Source organism: Staurois parvus, unplaced genomic scaffold (genome assembly GCF_062004578.1).
Source record: "Staurois parvus isolate SC_StPar_1 unplaced genomic scaffold, SC_StPar_1.0 ptg001296l, whole genome shotgun sequence".
NCBI lineage: Eukaryota > Metazoa > Chordata > Amphibia > Anura > Ranidae > Staurois > Staurois parvus.
Window position 1 is genome coordinate 27,695 of NW_028319092.1, and position 15,262 is coordinate 42,956.

Here is a 15,262-nt window from a genome sequence, read left to right on the forward strand (position 1 = left end):
CAGCAGCTGATTGATAATTATAAAACCACTCCCATACAGATTAAATCTGTATATAGAGACAGACAAACATGCATTTCTTCAGGAAAAAAAAAAAAAAAGAAATCTGCAAAAAAAAGTTTGTTAAAATCCTTGCAATGTACATAATCACCCAGAGGGGAATTTTTTTTCACAACAAAAAGGAGTTATTCTTCAAAAGAATTCAGAGTTGAGAAAAAAAAGCCAATACAGTTAGTCAAAGTTTTATTATTTAACATTATAAAAATTTTACAAAATCTCAACTGCAAAAGCAGACTCTAAAATGACATGAAATTTTTGCATTTGTATTAAAGCTTTGTAAAATGTGCAAAGACAAAAAGAAAGGAAGGAGATATCCATTGAGATCTCTTCTTTCTTGGCATTATCCAGTCAATAAAAAAATGCAATTGAATCCCAACTAGAATTTTTTTTTTTACAATTTTATTTAGAGCATGGAAGGGTTAGCACTTCTAGCAGGCCTAAAATGCTGTGTGTCCCCATTGAGGAGATTTTCCCCACTTCCTATCAGGCACAATGATTAAATAGGAAGTCCAGAGAAACCCCTGTGCTGAGACATAGCAATGAAAGGGCGATAGAGGTGGTAACACTTTCACATGCCAAAACTATAAAACAAACACAAAAAAAGTTTTAGGGAGTGTCAGACATTAACAAGACAGAAAATTGACATGTTTCAGATCCAGAAAAATCTTTTTGGCACATTTGTGTGTCTGCCACATAATACTGTTTGCAAAAAAGTAGTGTATTGATCTGCAGGCTTCTACTAGGTGACAGTGTAAGAGCACCATGGTGTCACAGGGCAGTCTGTTATTTTTTAAAAACGTCCATACCATCTGCCCCTAGATTACTTACAAAGTCAAACATATCCAATTTGTTCACTTGTATTTCAGAGCACATGTTTTGTTCATGATGCAGACATCGCTTGCCAAGTTGCTCACATCAAAGAATTAAGCCTATTAACATGAAACTTAAATCTATACAGAGTTGTGCGTTTTTAGGAAATGCGTCCGGTAAATATTTTGTGCAGCCCACATATTGGTTGCATTTAATACTGATGGGTGACTGGTGAACTAAAAGTAAAAATTATCCATAGCTCAAAATCATCTAGTTGAATTACCCAACTAAAAAGTAGTTGGAAACTTCACAGCAGCTTGAAAGACAATTATAGGGGCTCTCAGTTGGCAAATGACAGCATCCAGCTCCAAAGTTGGACATAGACAACCCTAGTGCAATGTCTTAGAACTCTGCAACCAATAGAGAAGCGCACTTTGCAAGTGGATGGGCCACAGCTACGACTTTCTGAGGTGGAGTGTCTCCAGCTTGGAGTGTTTCTTGACACCCAGCAAGATAAAGTGTGTGCAGGCTACTTTTTATGCTAGACAGTTCAGCTTGATATCTTCAATGTCCAACTCCAGTTTTTTGTTTTTTTTTTAGTTATATATCAGTGCCCCAGGTAATCTAAAATGAAAACGTAGCTCTTGCAGTAGTTGCCTCCTCTCTGTTACGGTCTCCTGAAGACTCGCCTGCTCTGTAATCAAGTTCCGGTCCTCCTCCAGGTTAAAGAACACCTAGCATCACTCAACGCATTTCCTCTGAGTGCAGGGAGTCATGGACCTGCCTTTTGAAGGGCAAGCACCATTGTGCCCTGGACAGAGTAAAATGGGGCAGCTTTTCCTCTGAATGCAGGGTGTCATGGACCTGCCTCTTGAAGGGCAAGCACCACTGTGCCCTGGACAGAGTAAAATGGGGCAGCTTTTCCTCTGAATGCAGGGTGTCATGGACACGCCTCTTGAAGGGCAAGCACCACTGTGCCCTGGACAGAGTACAATGGGGCAGCTTTTCCTCTGAATGCAGGGTGTCATGGACCTGCCTCTTGAAGGGCAAGCACCACTGTGCCCTGGACTGAGAGTACAATGGGGCAGCAATGCTCTATGTACCATTGTAGACCATCCAGCACTGGAAAAGAAGAGAAGAGGACCCAGCTTGTCATGGGACTGATCTGGAAAAGTTAAGCATGAAAAATGTGGGTGTGACTCCAGAAGGGTGAGGGTGGTGGATAGAGTTTAGCTCAACCTAAACTGGTAGTTTTTAAATGGGTTCAGGCTGTGAAAAGTTCTCCAAAGTTTCCTTTGTGATATAACTGAACAGTCCAGTCTAACAGAAAACACAAAAGTAATGTCTGTAAATGCTGTGCAGAGCTGAAAACTCTCACCATCAGATTTAGAAGAATAATGTGGTTCAGCTCGCCCATATCTACCCTAAACTGTTAGGCGGTTAGAAGAAGCCTATCATTAAGCAGTTGTTTCCCCATCTTGGGAGGTTTGGATGCAGTCTACCAATGAAGGAACAGCCTCTTTAGAAGGAGCAAAGAATGTCTGGGATTCAGTATAAAACATTGGGGTGCTGGGTTGTTCTTCATCGGCTTGTGCCAGTGGCTCTGGGAGTGGCAGATCCTGAGGGTTCTCTTGGTACAAGCTATTATAAGATCCTGACACATTGTTGGTGGACCTTTTGATCAGCGATGAGCGACTGCCAGGTGGTATAAAGGCTGCACTGAGAGCAGCAGACGAGGCCAGCGGAGAAGCCCCAACACCTTGCAAGAGGCGGCTCAGCAATGGAAATTGAGAGGATAAAGTCTCTTCGTTCAATTCTTCTATATCTGAGAGCTGTTGGAACTGCATGTCCTCCTTGGCGAGCCTATTTCACAATTAAAAGGATACATTTCAGTTAAAGATCACCAATAATATTCATTATTTTAAAGTGGAGCCAACACAAAGCTTTGAACAGACTGAGATCAATAACATTTAATAATTGTTGAAAGACTTACAATTTGTGGAGAACATGCTGTTCTAGGTTCCTCTAGCACTGCTCACAAACCAAAAGCCTGGCGATTTGGTCTTATAGTCTTTGCAAAAAAGGAAGGATCAGAAACTCTTAACTCCTGATCCTTCCCTTCAACAGAGATCATATATGACTGAATTTTCTTCAGGAAAGGGAAGTATTTCAGCTCTGATATAGAAAAACTAAATCAGAGATCGATGGTACTTACGCCATGTCAAATGTAGATCCCTGGAAGGATGGTAGGTACTTCTGGAATAAGGTAGCAGCTGTGTATGGTGGACGAGGTTCTGAATCATTCCAGTATCGATCCTTCACCAAAACAGGAACATCATCATACATCTCATCCACTGCCAACATGGACACCTAGAAAGAGAGCCGGAGGAAATAACATTTATGGTACATGTCGGAAATGAAGACCTAGGAGAAAACCCAACCCATGCTCAGTGACACATCTGATACAACATGGCTGGCCAAAGAAAAAAAAAAAAAAAACAACTTATGACTGTTTTGTTCTTATAGCACCTCTAATGTGGCAGGTGCTAGCCTCTGTCCCCGTCCCCTCCATTTCCACTCCCCCCACACCAAGGAGCAGATTGCAGTGGCTGTGTCAGGGAGAGGAGAGCAGTGACATCAGGCCTGTGTATGCGCCGCCCATTCTATTTCCATCCTCCCTCCCCCCTCTTCCTAACACATCAAGGACCAATGGGGAGGAAGAGATGGAGGACAGGGGGATCATGGGACATATAGCCCCAGAAGGGATCCAGCCCCATTTTTACAGGTTGGGAGAAAGATAAAGTTCCCAGCATGCTAAACAAGAGGAGGAGAGCCTAGAGCACAGGATGGAGTGGGGGGAGAGGGACCCGGGACTGTAGGGTGCTACTAGGGACTGAGAGGAGAGAGGATGGTGCTGTAGGAGACCATCCGAGGGAAAGCCACACAGCTCAGAGCCATCCCAGAGAAAAGGACTGAGGAGGGATGCGGGATCCACAGCTGCAGGAGCAAGGGACTACCCTCCCCCAGCCTGGACAGAGTGGAGGCCCTTTCATTCCAGCAAGCTCCATCACCAGGTGCAGATCTACAGCCACCTCACCAGCATTGTGGCTACTCAGGGCTACTTCCTGGTGGAGAAGGATCTGGGAGTTCTGGTAGATCGCAAGCTTAATAATGGCATGTAATGCCAAGCTGCGGTTTCTAAAGCGAGTAAAATCCTCTCTTGTATGAAAAGTGGTATAGACTCCAGAGAGTGAAATCATTTCCCCCGGTACAAATCATTAGTAAGACCTCATCTGGAATATGCAGTTCAGTTTTGGGCACCAATTCACAAAAAGAACATTGGGGAACTGGAGAAAGTACAGAGAAGGGCAACCAAACTGATAAGAGGCATGGAGGAGATCAGCTATGAGGAACTGAATTTATTCTCTCTTGAGAAGAGGAGATTAAGGGGGGATATGATCTCCATGTATAATACATAAGGGGGGATGTGATCTCCATGTATAATACATAAGGGGGGATGTGATCACCATGTATAATACATAAGGGGGGATATGATCACCATGTATAATACATAAGGGGGGATGTGATCTCCATGTATAATACATAAGGGGGGATGTGATCACCATGTATAATACATAAGGGGGGATATGATCACCATGTATAATACATAAGGGGGGATATGATCACCATGTATAATACATAAGGGGGATGTGATCTCCATGTATAATACATAAGGGGGGATGTGATCTCCATGTATAATACATAAGGGGGGATGTGATCTCCATGTATAATACATAAGGGGGGATGTGATCTCCATGTATAATACATAAGGGGGGATGTGATCTCCATGTATAATACATAAGGGGGGATGTGATCTCCATGTATAATACATAAGGGGGGATGTGATCTCCATGTATAATACATAGGGGGGGGGGGGGATGTGATCTCCATGTATAATACATAGGGGGGGGGGGGGATGTGATCTCCATGTATAATACATAGGGGGGGGATGTGATCTCCACGTATAATACATAAGGGGGGATATGATCTCCACGTATAATACATAAGGGGGGGATATGATCTCCACGTATAATACATAAGGGGGGGATATGATCTCCACGTATAATACATAAGGGGGGGATATGATCTCCACGTATAATACATAAGGGGGGGATATGATCTCCACGTATAATACATAAGGGGGGGATATGATCTCCACGTATAATACATAAGGGGGATATGATCTCCACGTATAATACATAGGGGGGGGGGATGTGATCTCCACGTATAATACATAAGGGGGGATGTGATCTCCACGTATGATACATAAGGGGGGATATGATCTCCACGTATGATACATAAGGGGGGATATGATCTCCACGTATGATACATAAGGGGGGATATGATCTCCACGTATGATACATAAGGGGGGATATGATCTCCACGTATGATACATAAGGGGGGATATGATCTCCACGTATGATACATAAGGGGGGATATGATCTCCACGTATGATACATAAGGGGGGATATGATCTCCACGTATGATACATAAGGGGGGATATGATCTCCACGTATAATACATAAGGGGGGATATGATCTCCATGTATAATACATAAGGGGGGATATGATCTCCATGTATAATACATAAGGGGGGATATGATCTCCATGTATAAATACATCAGTGGTTCATATAGTGAACTCGGTGTAGCGTTATCACCCTGAGGTCATCACAGAGGACAAGGGGGCACTCTTTATGTCTGGAAGAAAAGAGATTTAATCTCCAAACACGGAAAGGTTTCTTCACAGTAAGAGCTGTGAAAATGTGGAATAGACTCCCTCAAGAATTGGTTCTGGCCAGCTCAGTGGATTGCTTTAAAAAAGTCCTGGATTCTTTCTTGGATACACAGAATATAACTGGATACTAACATTTATCGGTAAAGTTGATCCAGGGAATATCCGATTGCCTCTTGGGGGATCAGGAAGGAATATTTCTCCCTGCAGGAGTAAATTGGATCATGCTTTTTTTTTTTTTATTCTTTTAACTGGTTGAACTGGAAGGACTTTTGTCTTTTTTTCAGCCAGACTAACTATGTAACTGGTACACCCACGCAGACATCGCTGAATCCCTGGGTCGACAGGTTGCCAGTTGGGTATATCCTTCAAGAGCCTGTGTCGGGACATCCCATCTCCACTAGTATTGGTATCTCAAGGATTGGGGAGCAAGCAGAAGCCTACCTTTAACATCGTATTCAGAGAGACTGCATGCAGACTACCTTTACACCCCTCAAAAACCTTTCACTGGGAAACACCTTTATTCTGTCCAACTTTGCAAGTCGCCATTGCACAGTAAATTTCCTTTGGCCCCTTTGTAGGTAGATGAAGATCTCGGACCTCTTACTTCAAGGACTCCTACACCCAAAGTAATTATCCTACAGACACCTGCTAATCTTAAGGGGACTCTTACCCAGGTCTCACATATTTGTTTTGTTATTTATTTTTGCCTGTGGCATCAGGACTTAGGAGGGAGCCGACAGACCCCAAAAAAAAAAAAAAAAAAAAAGTCTTCTCTTCCCCTTCTAGTACCTGGGGTCATAGGCTCTCTTAAAGGCCTGTTAGCTCTTACCGCCAAACTCACGGTCAATGCCATTTCATTGCATATCTGTGCTGCAATTTTGGGGAATACCCCAAGTTTGCAAGATAATATTGTACTAGAGATTATTATGCCAACAAAAATGTAATGTCCACTATTCCTTTTGGTGATTCTTGCACGTGTGCTTGCTCATTCTATCTAACCAGGTGTGCCAGAGAGGCTGAGGTGCAGAACAGAAAACCCAAAAGTTACCAAGCAGCGCCTTCAGAGGTGGCGCTACACTAATATTGTACAGCACCTGTAATAAAAGAAATTATATATATATATATATATATATATATATATATATATATACACACACACACACACACACACACATATACACACCACTGTGAATTTACCAGCACTTTACATATATATTGTACATTCACATCAGTCCCTAACCCTCAAGGGGTGTACAATCTAAGGTCCCTAACCTACATTCATACATACACATACTAGGGACAATTTACCTACCAGCATGTCTTTGGATGCTCTAGTTTCCTGCCACACTCCAGAGGATATTATTCTAACCCTTTTTTTTCCTGTCATTACTGCTCTATTTTGCCTACATCTGGTGGTCAACACCTCCAGGATCACCATGATATTTATATAATTATTTGATGTCTTTAGCAGTATATAACCATCAATGTACTACTACTGTATTATTTCTCTCATACATGGACTAACCTTGAATATTAATATATTTCATGTTGCCTCCAGTGGTTGGACAATGTCAGTGCCTTTGTTCTCACAGTGTACAGTACCTTTACTTATACCTGTCTTATCCTGTACTTTTGGTTGTAATAATTCACAATGTTGTGGTCATTGGGAAGAACACCACCATTATCGATAGAGAAAAATGTTATTGTTCCCTCTCACCTTCATGCTAATGTACCGTGAGCTTCAGATCTAATAATTAGCGAGGGTTCCTTAAGACCAGAAAGTTATTTCAACGGTTCTTCTGTATTAAAAAAGGTTTAGAAGTCTGTTGTAGATAGACAGTAAAGGTAATTCTTCTCCAAACTATCCAAAACTTTGAGGAAAGGTCCAGTCAAAATACAAAAAAAAAATATATATATTTATATAATAATAATAATAATAATAATAATAATGTTAGCGGCTACAAAAACTGTAGCTGCTGACATTTAAAAAAAACAGACACTTACCTGTCCCTCGATCTCATGGTGTCCTCACACTGGCCGGGTTCCTTGGCCATCCTGTGTCCGCATCTTCAATGTGGGCACCCGGCTGTGACAGCTTGCAGCTTCACAGCTGTGTGCCCGCTGCGCATGCGCGAGTAGCACTGAACTTTCTGAATGGTTCCGTAGTCTTCTGGGCCTGGTCATGTGTCCCAGCAGACTACAAGGAGGGAGGGGGGGGAAGACAATTTCTGATTCCGATCGTCTAGTCAGGGGTCTCCAAACTATGACCCTCCAGGTGTTTAGGAACTGCAAGTCCCAGGAGGCCACAGGCATGACTCGCAGAGGCATGATGGGACTTTTAGTACTTCAACAGCTGGAGGGCCATAGTTTGGAGACCCCTGGCCTAGCTGATTGCAGTGGAAGTGGGAACTTGCCAAAATCAGGTACCAACTCCCCCTCCCCAAAAGGTGCCAATCCTTAAAACAGGGAGCGGGGGACAAATCAGAATTTCCCCTTTTGGGTGGAGATCCGCTTTAAAGCTGCCCTGTGGGTATGTTGGTTTTTGTCTAGGGGTACCATTGAAAAGCACTTTTGACTACTTTATCCCTCCTCTCCACTTCCCTCCAACATCTGAGGCTGTGGGTAACCCTAGGAATCCTTACTTACTGGACTACTGTTCTTCTTTGTACATAATGACATAGGAACATTTGTAAGCAGGTTGGGAACTGCTTGATAAGTTAGGTACTGGCCCACGCTGGGTTGGGAAATGGTTAAGTTCGCAACTCCCAATGTGTGGGCTTTTTGGGGCTTCAGCTGTCTCACCTGTGATATAAATTGGGGGAATGTGGAGGTCCGTGAGTCCCCAGTCCCTGACCGCTCTGGAGTGCTGCTGTGCTACTGCTGTTCTTGTTACATTCCAGGACAAGGAGAAACTCTACTACCTTTTTTACCGAGGATCCTGGGTTGCCATCAACTATGGTCATTATGACGAATGCCTGAAAGGGTATAATGAACCGCTTGACAATCTTTACTGACCAACTGTAGTGCAAACATTCCCTTGGGCCTGGTCTGAAGGGGTACATAATGGGGCGGGCATATCCAAAAGAACATGGGCCTGGAATGCACTAAAGGGGTATGAAGTACAGTATACTACAGTGTCAAGTCAGTGGGTGAGAAGAAGAGAACAAGGTCCTTTCTAAGAGTAATCAAGTACATATACATGACACATAGCAACCAGTCGAGGTACGGTCCTTGAGGAAGTCATTGCTTTGGTTCCCTTCTCAGCAGCCCATCTCCCATTTCAACCAGGAGCAGACCAACATTACGGAGACCTCAGCCTAGCCGCATGGTATGGGAGCAAAGGAGTTAACATAGGACACACATGAGATCCTTGCTATGTGTCCGGTGGGATCTCATTCTTTTACTGAGAGAGAGATAACAGAAGTATGTTAGCTGGTGGAGATAGTGTGACTCGGCCTGCAACTCCGAATGCAACAAGGAGACATCACAGTGTATAGAGTAATGGGACACCACCTAACACACAACTCCACTTTATTACTATACGCCATGTAAGCTCACCTCTGAGTCGGGAGACTGCCTTAATACTGAACTGTACAAATGAACGCAATTCCCACCTAGTCCCGGGCATTGGTGAGCGTGCTCTTGAGCAAAGGTCCCTTTAGTGCACGATGAGCCCCACTCACACATCGAAGAGTGATGGCAGAAAGATCAAGTGATCCACTGAGTCTGCCTTTTTATTACCTGTGTGTCTTAACATATATATATCTGTGTTTGTCTCAAGCATGTTTAAAATTCACTTACCATTGACTGATTCACTAGGGCATAGTTTACATCTGCATTCCGCTCTGAAATGGGATCCGCAATGGATCGCTTTTCAGAAAGTAGTACAGAAGCCATTGACAGACATTACTGTCACCTCCTGAATGATTTCTTTTTTCTTGACAGCCAAACAGTATTTGGTTCTCTGTTGTGGCGTGGCCCCATTCACTTCAGTGGGTTGTATGCAAAAGAGGGGGTATAAGATTTCCAGTGCCATAAAGCATTACAGGCATAATATGTGTACATCCCCATCCTTGGCAGTTTAAAGCTGAATTCCAGGGATTCAGCCACTTTGTAAAAACTGCAGGTATATCATGAATTAAGTCTGACGTGGTACCTGCTGCCTTGTTGAATTAGCTCGATTATTCACATCTGACAGGTTTATTGTGCTCTAGGAAGCTCACTGTGGTCTCTGAGTCGCTGGAACCACTAGGCCCCCTTTTCCCTCCTCCTGCCTATTCACAAAAGCCTATTCTGTGAACTAATTCTCAAAATACAAAGGCTTCTGTGAATGGGCAGCAGAGAGGAGGGGTGGGCATACCTGCTCTGTGTGCTTCTCTCCTCTCGCAGCCTGAATGCAGTAAATCGGTCACATATAAGTAATAGTGATAAGTTCTGAGGGTGACATGCAACTATTTGGACTTCACCCTTAGTGTGCCTACCTTACTGCAAAGTTACTGAATTCCAGGAATTCAGCTTTAAAGGAGGGTGGTCAGAGTGGTAAGTTCAACTACCTATTTTTAATTCAGCCTTTTTTGGGCAATTTCACTTTTTTTTCATACCAAGAGCATATAAATTTAATCATCAGCTGGGTGAAAAAAAAAAAAAAAAAAAACTACACACAGAAGAGGTGATACAACTTACACAACCCAGAAATATTCTGTACCTGGAAATTCCGGTCAATTAAGAAATTGGTTTCGAAGTCATCATCATCCTCACCAAATGGATTAATCAGCTGCTCGCCCACCTTAAGAGGGAAGAGAAGGAAGCCAAAATTAATGTTTAAAGGATTCAAGATACAACCTTGCTAAAGCCAATACACATCAAGGAAGAAGAGAAATCCTTTTGCACGTCTTGGTTCTATTTGTGGTCTCGTACCTTCAGCCAGCCGGCATAGAAAAAGAACTGAAGGAGGGTGAAGACAGGGACATAGAGGTCCAGGTCATGGCCGGGGTACCCCTGGGCCGGATCCAGAAACTGACGCCCAATTAGACAGGTGAGAAAATAGCTGTATACGGCAATAGTTACCACCTAAGGCCAGAGAGAGAGAGAGAGAGAGACAGGATAACAAAAATCGAATTTAAATATGAACTCATTACCAATCAGGATAGTGGGGTATATTTTATGTGTTTTCTTTGTGTCATTTGGAAAATAATGAAGTCAATCATGTTTTAAGGGTCCCCAATTATCTGCTATGCACTTAAAACGGATCATTTAGATGGCTCCTAGTTGGCCGAGTACGGAGGTTCTACCATCTATCCATACATATCCCTGTCACCTGAAATTGTATGGTGTTCCTACTTATTTTGCTGCATTCTATACAATATAAATTCAGAATAATAATAATGTACAATAAAAATTAAAAGCCTGGGAGGCAGAGTGGGTACCCTCCATAATGTTCAGAGCCAGTATGCAATCTCAGAGTGACCTTTACTCCAGGATCACACAAGTGTAGTATACCATTGTCCTAGAACAGCAAGGAGATGTAATTGGTGCAGAGATCTCACCAAAACAGCTCCCGAGAGATGGTAAAAAAAAAAAAAAGTTTGGTCTCGTGGTTTTATTCTCTGGTATTTACCAAAATGTCAGCTTTGCGTGGGCTGACCATTTAATTTTACTGTCAATTACATCTCCTTGCTGTTCTAGGACAATGGTATACTACACTTGTGTGATCCTGGAGTAAAAGGTCACTCTGAGATTTGGGGGTTCCATAATAATAGATTTTGATTTGGTGGTCCCAGAAGAACAAAAGGATTAGGATTCAGGGGTCCCAGAACATCATATTTGGATTTTGGGGTCCCAGTATAAAAACACACTGACAGAAAGTATCTTACCTGGGTGTACACGAGGGGGACACTTATCCAGTCATAGTGGAAGAGCATACCACAGTTTCCACGGAAAGCATTTAACTCCTATAGAAACAAAGTAATTGCTGAGATATTCTACTTCAAAGCCATTTTATTAGATTACAAAACATACATTTGAAGACACTAGCTTTACAGGTTCACTCACCCCCTCAATGAGCAGATGAACCTGACAGATGAATTGAATGACCATTCATCGTTACTAGAGATGAGCGAATTATTCAAAAATTCGATTCGGCTGATTCGCCGAATTCGCGGAATAAATTTGATTCGAGGCGAATATATTCGCTGCGAATTTAACTTATAAAAAGGGTGTTTCTAGGCTTCAGAGAGCCTTTATATTAGTGCAGAACACTGTACCTTTAATTTAAATGCCCTTGGAGTCTGCTGGGGAAGAGAAATAATACTGTCAGTCAGTATGACATGCAGATGAGTGCCGTCGATCTTAGAATCACCGCACACTTCACTCATTTGGGCAGTCACGGGGCCAAAACCAGAGTGTGGAGCCACAGTGTGGCGGTGGAGGCAGCAGCAATGGGAGGCCATACAGCACCCTATGACAAAATGGAACCCACCAGCAGTGTGAGGAGACCTGAAAGTGGCACATGGCAGAGTGTGGCGATGGAGACAGCAGCAATGGGAGGCCGTACAGGGACCCATGACACACTCTGGACCTGGCAGCAGCATGAGGAGGCGGTACAGGGGCCCATGACAGATTACGGGCCTGGCAGCAGCAGTGGGCGGGCGGTGGAGGCAGCAGTATTCGGGAAGCCAAACACAGGCCTAGGTTAAAAAGCGGAAGCCGTCAGCAGCGTGAGCAGACGACAGAGACACATGGCGCAGGGTGGCGGTGGATGCAGCAGTATTCGGAAGCCAAACACAGGCCTCGGTTAAAAAGCGGAAGCCGTCAGCAGCGTGAGCAGACGACAGAGGCACATGGCGCAGGGTGGCGGTGGAGGCAGCAGCAATGGAAGGCCATACAGCACCCTATCACAAAATGGAACCCACCAACAGTGTAAGGAGACCTGAAAGTGGCACATGACAGAGTCTGGCGATGAAGTCAGCAGCAATGGGAGGCCGTACAGGGACCCATGACACACTCTGGACCTGGCAGCAGCAAGAGGAGGCGGTACAAGGGCCCATGGCAGAGTGGCGAAGCGTAAGCAGCTTAAATTGAAGGCCATACAGAGGCCTATGTTAAAAATAATAACATGTTTGGGGCATGATTCATGGCGGATTTAGTCAGTTGTGTCAGGAACTGGTGGTTTGAAATCCAGACTAATCCACGCCTGATTCATTTTCACAAACGTGAGTCTCTCCACACTTTGGGTGGACAGTCGTGTCCTCCGCGGAGTTACAATACCTCCTGCCGCACTAAACACGCGCCCCGATGCCACGCTACTGGCCGGGCATGACAGCCTTTCGAGGGTAAATTCAGCTAGTTGGGGCCAAAGGTCAAGTTTCGTTGCCCAGTAGTCAAGGGGATTGTCTACCTCGGTTGGCAGGGTGCTGTCCAAGTAGGCCCGAGCCTGTTGTTTGAGGTCCTGCTCCAGGTCCACCTGATGCTGCTGCTGCTGCGGCTGGTTAGTAGTTTCCTCACTGCGCTGGTGAAGAAAGCTACTCATCATCGACTGCAGACTGAGGCAGCCGCTGCTGGTGGAGCTGCCACTGCTCCTACCACCCCACCCCTCCCCTGCTGCCATGGCAGCGGAACGCGAGCGCACAGGGCCCACAGTGTCCGAGGATGGACGTTGGCGCACAAAGTCAGAGACCAACTGACTACATAGGTGGTTTTTATAGTACTTTATTTTGGCCTCCCTCTCAGCAGGTGTGAAAAAGGCCACCATTTTTGAACGGTAGCGAGGGTCCAACAAGGTGGAAAGCCAAAAGTCATCCCTCTGTCTGATGGTTATTATTCGGCTGTCGCTATGCAAGCAACCGAGCATGCTATGGGCCATTTGTGCCAAGGAATGCGAGGGACTCCCTGCCTCCATCTCCACAGCATACTGCCACGGTGCGTCTGGGTCCTCTGTCTCCTCCTCCTCCTCTACCAGATGCTCCTGCTCCTCCACTCCTGTCCGCTGAGTGGAAAAACCACCCATTTCACTCAATAATTCCTGAGCACCAATGTCCTCCTCTACCTCCTCCTCTTCTTCCTGTCCTGCCCCCACAGGGGTCATGTGGCGTTGAGATCTGTGCGCCACGTCTACCGCACCCTGACCAGCCATTGTTAACAGCATTTGTTCCAGGACGTGCAACAGAGGAATGACGTCGTTCATCCCATAGTCCTGCCGACTCACGAATAGCGTGGCCTCCTCAAAGGGCCTGAGCAAGTAGCAGGTGTCACGCATGAGCTGCCAATGGCTGACATCTAAGTTACACAGGGGAGTACCTTTATCCGCTTGTAACATCAGGAAATCGGTGATGGCCTTTCGCTGTTCGTAAAGGCGGTCTAACATATGTAGGGTTGAATTCCACCTTGTTGCAACATCGCAGATCAGGCGATGCTGTGGAATTCCGTTCTGCCGCTGCAGCTCAATGAGGGTGTGCTTTGCGGTGTAGGAATGGCTGAAATGCATGCAAAGTTTACATGACATTTTAAGGATGTCTTGCAGTGGGATGGTGGATTTTAGGAACCGCTTGACAACCAGATTGAACACGTGAGCCATGCATGGCGCATGGCACAACCTTCCTTGACGCAGAGCAGACACCATGTTCTTTCCGTTGTCGGTCAACATGGTTCCGATTTTCAGTTTGCGCGGAGACAGCCATCTGTCGATTTCTCTGTTCATTACACTCAGAAGTTCCTCCCCTGTGTGACTACGTTCGCCAAGGCATACCAGGTGCAGCACAGCGTGACACCGTTGCGCCCTGCACATGCGATATGCCGGTCGGGTAATGGGACTTGGCACGGGGGTGGCGGCTGAGGACACGGCGGAAGAAGAGGTGGTAGAGGCGGACATCTTTGCTGGACCAAGGACGTGCAAACGTGGAGGCAAAAGCGGCGTGACCTGTCCAAGTTGCTGGTGCGGCTGTGCCGGCACCACGTTCACCCAGTGGGCCGTAAATGACATGTACTGTCCCTGACCGTAGTTACAGCTCCACACGTCGGCGCTGCCGTGCACTTTGGCAGAGACCGACATGCTCAAAGACTGGCCCACCATCTCTTCTACATGTGAATGCAGGGCTGGCACTGCCTTTTTGGCGAAGAAATGCCGGCTTGGCACTCTCCACCGCGGCTCGGCACAAGCCATCATTTCTCGGAAAGGTGCTGAGTCCACCACTTGGAAAGGGAGGGACTGCAGCACCAGCAACTTGGACAGGAGGACGTTCAGCTTCTGCACCGTCGGGTGCGTGCTCGCAAACTGTTGTCTCTTGGAAACGGATTCCAAGAAAGACTGCTGACGGAATCCGTGAAGAGGAGTAGCAGGAGAAGGAGCATCTGAACGAGCGGAAGATGCCAACGAGCGACAACTCCCCTCAGCAGAGGTGTTGGAGCCTTGACTGGCTGATAGAGGGCGATTGACGTTGGGTGACGGAGCAAGTAACGGAGCGGGTGATGGAGCGGGGGCTGGGGCAGGCAGAACCGCCGTATCTTTATCACGGTTTTCCCAGGCCACCGAATGGCGACACTGCATATGCTGACGCAATGCTGTAGTCCCAACATGGGCCCCCTGGCCACGCTTGACTTTCTGG

At 45.5% G+C, this 15,262-nt stretch overlaps 1 protein-coding gene across 1 annotated transcript in view; it reads right to left on the reverse strand.

Moving 5' to 3' along the window:
* Positions 1-223: 223 nt before the first annotated feature.
* The window catches only part of BEST2 (bestrophin 2), a 33,153-nt gene continuing 18,114 nt past the window's right edge, over positions 224-15,262 (reverse strand). The window contains exons 5-9 of the mRNA XM_089660952.1: positions 11,537-11,614; positions 10,581-10,733; positions 10,369-10,449; positions 3,083-3,237; positions 224-2,730 (exon numbers count right to left, since the gene is read on the reverse strand). Coding sequence (XP_089517078.1) covers positions 2,325-2,730; positions 3,083-3,237; positions 10,369-10,449; positions 10,581-10,733; positions 11,537-11,614 — 873 coding nt within the window. The 3' untranslated portion in view covers positions 224-2,324. The remainder of the gene's footprint in view (positions 2,731-3,082; positions 3,238-10,368; positions 10,450-10,580; positions 10,734-11,536; positions 11,615-15,262) is intronic.